Source organism: Oratosquilla oratoria, chromosome 11, assembly GCF_046742065.1.
Source record: "Oratosquilla oratoria isolate Oo_2021 chromosome 11, ASM4674206v1, whole genome shotgun sequence".
In the NCBI taxonomy this organism is placed as follows: Eukaryota; Metazoa; Arthropoda; class Malacostraca; order Stomatopoda; family Squillidae; genus Oratosquilla; species Oratosquilla oratoria.
The window spans coordinates 45,757,676-45,762,675 of NC_134787.1; the positions used below are offsets into that span (position 1 = coordinate 45,757,676).

At 46.3% G+C, this 5,000-nt stretch overlaps 1 protein-coding gene across 7 annotated transcripts in view; it reads right to left on the reverse strand.

The window, feature by feature from the left end:
• The window catches only part of hlk (hulk), a 267,521-nt gene that overhangs the window by 215,197 nt on the left and 47,324 nt on the right, over positions 1–5,000 (reverse strand). For 4 of the 7 annotated variants that reach the window (XM_076192757.1, XM_076192761.1, XM_076192760.1 and 1 more), the window contains exons 4-5: positions 3,244–3,276; positions 545–727 (exon numbers count right to left, since the gene is read on the reverse strand). In XM_076192757.1, the coding sequence (XP_076048872.1) occupies positions 545–727; positions 3,244–3,276 (216 nt within the window). The remainder of the gene's footprint in view (positions 1–544; positions 728–3,243; positions 3,277–5,000) is intronic. The other 3 variants (XM_076192762.1, XM_076192759.1, XM_076192763.1) reach the window with 1 other exon arrangement.

Below are 5,000 nucleotides of genomic sequence, written 5' to 3' on the forward strand. Positions count from 1 at the left end.
GGTGTGTGTGTGTGTGTGTGTGTGTGTGTGTGTGTGTGTGTGTGTGTGTGTGTGTGTGTGGTTGTGTGTGTGTGTGTGTGTGTGTGTGTGTGTGTGTGTGTGTGTGTGTGTGTGTGTGGTTGTGTGTGTGTGTGTGTGTGTGTGTGTGTGTGTGTGTGTGTGTGTGTGTGTGTGTGTGTGTGTGTGTGTGTGAGGTAGATAGCAGACAATATTCATTTACTAGTGGGTGTGATTTTTTTCCCCCTCTTATTCTTGTCGTCCTAATTCCACAGCTTTTGTACCTTGTAGAGTCAGGGATATAAGTTTTCTGTTGATTAATTCTCCCATTTTGTCGTGATACTGCTCACAAACAAGAAAAAACAACAAACAATAAAAAAACAAATAGATAAACAAACATGAAAAACAAACATCTAAAAACAACACTTCATGTAGAACACGAGCAAGGAAACCTCCTTCTCCCTCTTCCTTTCCCTCTCCCTCTCCCTCTCCCTCTCCCTCTCCCTCTCCCTCTCCCTCTCCCTCTCCCTCTCCCTCTCTCTCTCACCGTCGTAGACGACAGGGATGCGTCGCCTATAGTAGACCATGGCCGGGAGGGTGCCGAGCGAGTACTCATCGGCCAGGTCTGGGTCGTTCAGCTTGACCATAGCGATGCCGAGCTGGTCTGCGTCGTCGTCGATGTTTTCTAGTTCCTGAAGGACCTTGACGCACTTCCGGCACTCACTCTTGTCTTCATCAGACCATCGTAGGCAAAAGGAAAGACGTATACCTATTAACATCTCATCGCCGCAAGCGAAAAAAAATCTTAGGTTTAAAAAAAAAAAAATGACTCACAGTTATCTATTGTTACATCGGTAACGGAGAGCCTTGGGTGTAAAGGGGCGAGCGGTGTGGAAAGGAGAGTGTCTACATTTGTAGAATAAACTCTACGGAACATGAACCCCTTCCCTACCGACCGGGGGCACTTATCCTTCGGGTCTGGCTGTTCCTGCCACCGTCACCACCGGCGCCGCAGCCAGGCTATCTTATTCAGCTGTTTGCGACCTCCTCGATAGCGAAGGGGTTCATGGAAATACTATAGATAGAAGAGAAAGAGTACAGTGACTCTGTTGTTTAACATGAAAAGAGAAAGAGTACAGCGACTCTGTTGTTTAACATGAAACGATGAAAAACGCCCTTTACTTGATCGTGTACAAGAATACACACACACACGCGCGCGCGCACGCACACAATGAAGACGTCGATCAAATGCTAGCTCGTTCACTGGTCCTTGAATCCTCTTCAGTCATCCATGCATGTGCGTTCGTGTGTGTGCATACGTGTGTACGTACATATGTTTGTGCAAGCGTGTGTGTGTGTGTGTGTGTGTGTGTGTGTGTGTGTGTGTGTGTGTGTGTGCGTGTGTGTGATTCACCATGGTTTTGAATCACGTGTTGGACTCGTGATCAACAGCTATTTCCCTCTCGGAAGAAAGCTCAGAGCTCATATATGACCGATCTATGGGTAATGCTGTGACCTTACACGCACACACACACACCCAACTCCCCGCCACGAGAGTTGGAGTAACGACTCGCAGCGCTGTGATACTGAAATCATTTCAGTCCTGTGTGTGTGTGTGTGTGTGTGTGTGTGTGTGTGTGTGTGTGTGTGTGTGTGTGTGTGTGTGTGTGTGTGTGTGTGTGTGTGTGTGTGTGTGTGTGTGTGTGTGTGTGTGTGTGTGTGTGTGTGAATGAAGCGCTATGATTGAGATGTGACAAAAGGGCAACCTCTAATCTTAGAGTCCATGCAAAGTACTACTGGCAGCGTATTTTAAGGATGGAGTCGCATGAGAAGCTGGCCCATTTCGCTTGGCCGAGTACGAGGGAGAACGCTGGTCTCTTCTTGCTTGATTTTGCTCCTATTCACGATCTCACAATCCTCCACAACAGCTCTGCGATTCTTGAGAACAACTAACTTGGGTATATGTTGAGGTATGTTGTTATGTCTGTGATTACTAATGGTTTCGTTAGTTCTAATAGGTATGAATTCAGGACAACATCTTACCCATAGCTACAGCACTATTTTACAAATGTCACTTTAAAGTACTCTTCAATGTGGGCCAGGACAGGACTATCTCTTCTTTCGTAGTGGTACCCTCGAGAGACAGATCACGTCCTTGTATTTCCCACCCGGAAGCTCTCAAATGCCCCTGCCTCTGCCCTTGCCCCTGCCTCTGCCCTTGCCCCTGCCTCTGCCCTTGCCCCTGCCTCTGCCCTTGCCCCTACCTCTGCCCTTGCCCCTGCCTCTGCTTTTGCCCCTGTCTCTGCCCTTGCCCCTGCCTCTGCCCTTGCCCCTGCCTCTGCCCTTGCTCCTGCCTCTGCCCTTGCCCCTGCCCCTGCCTCTGCTTTTGCCCCTGCCTCTGCTTTTGCCCCTGCCTCAGCCCTTGCCCCTGTCCCTGCCCTTGCCCTTGCCCCTGCCCCTGCCTGCTGCTGCTGATTTTTCAGCGCAGCAGGACGTGGGCGGGCGGGCAAAGCACTCAATGAATCGCCACCTCTGGAAAGAAGCTGCTGCACCCTGAAGGAGCCTTTTTCCGAGGGACAGGCGTGTGTATTCCACCGAGGCAGGCAGGGAGGGAGGAAGCGACAAGGGTTTAAGAATACAACATTCATCGTCTCAATGCTGCGAGGGTGATGAAGGTGGGGCGGGGAGTGAGGCAGAGACAACGGCTGTCGTCGGGATCGGTCAGCTGAAACTAGAGCCCCCTCTCTCGAAGGCCTCTGATAGAATGAGCCAGCTTCCCCTCGCTGCAGTCACATGGAGGCTTTGTTTACAAATATCGTTTTGGAGTAGAGAAAAGTGGCATTATTTTCCAGTTCTTTCGCTTTGCGATGCACTGGGACCTACAGAACACGGGGAAGGGGAATATTCAAGAATCCAGTTTGTGTTCTCACAAAGCAATCCAGTTTCTAATCTCTGCAGATATACATAGGTGTCTAACTGAACGGGGTTGGGGAAGCAGGGAGGGAAGTTGGGGTCTGCATGGGGGATGGATGGGGGGGGGGGAGGGGAGGAGTTAACACAAATGAAAGCCGTTAGGTCAAACTACGGATGGTCGTTGGATGAGACTGTCCAGTGGGGGTTTGGTGTTTTGGGCAGAATGGAAGAACTGCATAAAAGAAAGAAAGAAAGAAAGAAAAAACATAAAGAAGCTTATGAACTGACCGTGGGACATCAGAATATATAGGGATGACGTAAGTACATACTTACTTTCCTTGGTGGAGCACGTGTATGCATCATGGCCTGTGGATCGAATTCAAATAGTTAGAACACGCCATCTGGATTTTAAATGGTAAACGTCCTGCTGGTTTTTTCATAAAAATGTTAGTGATTGTCTCAGCTAGTTTACTTGGAATTAGTGCCTTTTGAAAGCCAGCGAACTTCTTCTCCTCCTCTGAGTCTACTGAATGAAGAAGAAAAAAATAAGAAGAGGAAGAAGCTGCCAATTAAAAAAAAAAAAAAAAAAAAGCAATGCTGTCGCAGCAAACGCGAGTCGCACTAATCTGTACAGGCGACGACGTCTATGGGAAAGCGAAGAATGATTGGTGTCCTGTCCCACTCTCATAATTTGTTTTTCAAAACCACCGCACATGCGAGTGCCATTAGCAAAAAAAGAAAAAGAAAAAATATTTCGTTAAAATCAGTTTAGCCTTCATTTTATTCCTAAATGTTAACTAAGTGTATGATTTTACACAGCATATTCTCGCTCCTTGCCTCGCGCGTACTCGGGCAGGTTTCAGGTATTCTTATAGTGTTCACTTATTAATGACAGGAGTGTTTTTGAAGAAAGGTATAAACTCCTAGAGTATCAAGCGAACCAGCACCAGCTTTCAGCTCTCACAGTATTCTAACCACTTATCCATTCGCACAACAGGACTTCCAACTCACTAAGGCCAAGGTTCTCAACCTATTTTCACACGTACCCCGTACTTATGAATTGCTATTGTTTAATCTCCTGGAGATGGTTTCAACACTAAATTTAATCGTTTTGCATCCACTAACTGCTAGTGACTTTCGGCTGGCGGCTCCACTAGTGAACCACCGTGGACAACTAGGGTTCCATGGACCACAGGTTGAGAACCACTGCACTAGGGCACACACAGAGACACACGGGTATTTGGCCAAATGGGAAATGTACGACCTCTCCGGACGGGTCTGGAGAAAAGAATGATAAAGCTGATAGAAGTGGTACACTTCACACTAGTAGAGGTGTCAAACAAGAGATGGTTTTGTTAATCTCTCATTGGTTGCTGCCAGGCTGGTCCTGAGAGGATTAGGGCATCGCTGCTTGTGGCGAAAGTCCGTAGTTCATCAAATTCCACCCCCCCCCACACACATACACACACACACACACACACACACACACACATATATGTATATATATATATATATATATATATATATATATAAATGCAAAAAGATCACAAAACCACGTGATCCAATAAATTGCTGAATAACCACAAAGGAAACCAGAAAAGAAACTAAAATTCCCAAGCGCTTTCGTGATATTTCACATCTTCAGGGAAATATTTCGTAATATTTTACATCTTCAGGGAAATATCACGAAAGCGTTTTGGAATTCTAGTTTCTTTTCCGGTTTCTTTTGTGGTTATTCAGCAATATATATATATATATATATATATATATATATATATATATATATATATATATATATATATATATATATATATAGTATATATATGACATCCATTCGACCCGATGCGGTGTGATGCGACGGCGACAAGCCAGGCCAGGGGAGTCTGGTTGACTGTCTGTACTGCCAGAGCGTGAATCTGATGTTGACTTCGCCCCATCAGCAGTAAGCAGTGCAACCTTGTCTTCAAGTGTTCGTCCTCCTTGTTTGTAAATCCGAGAGCACCTTGCAATCCATCCGGCGCTGCACAGAGCAGGATCTCTTTCATCATCTCTAGCAGCAAATTAACTTGTGATTCTAGTTGTCGTCCATT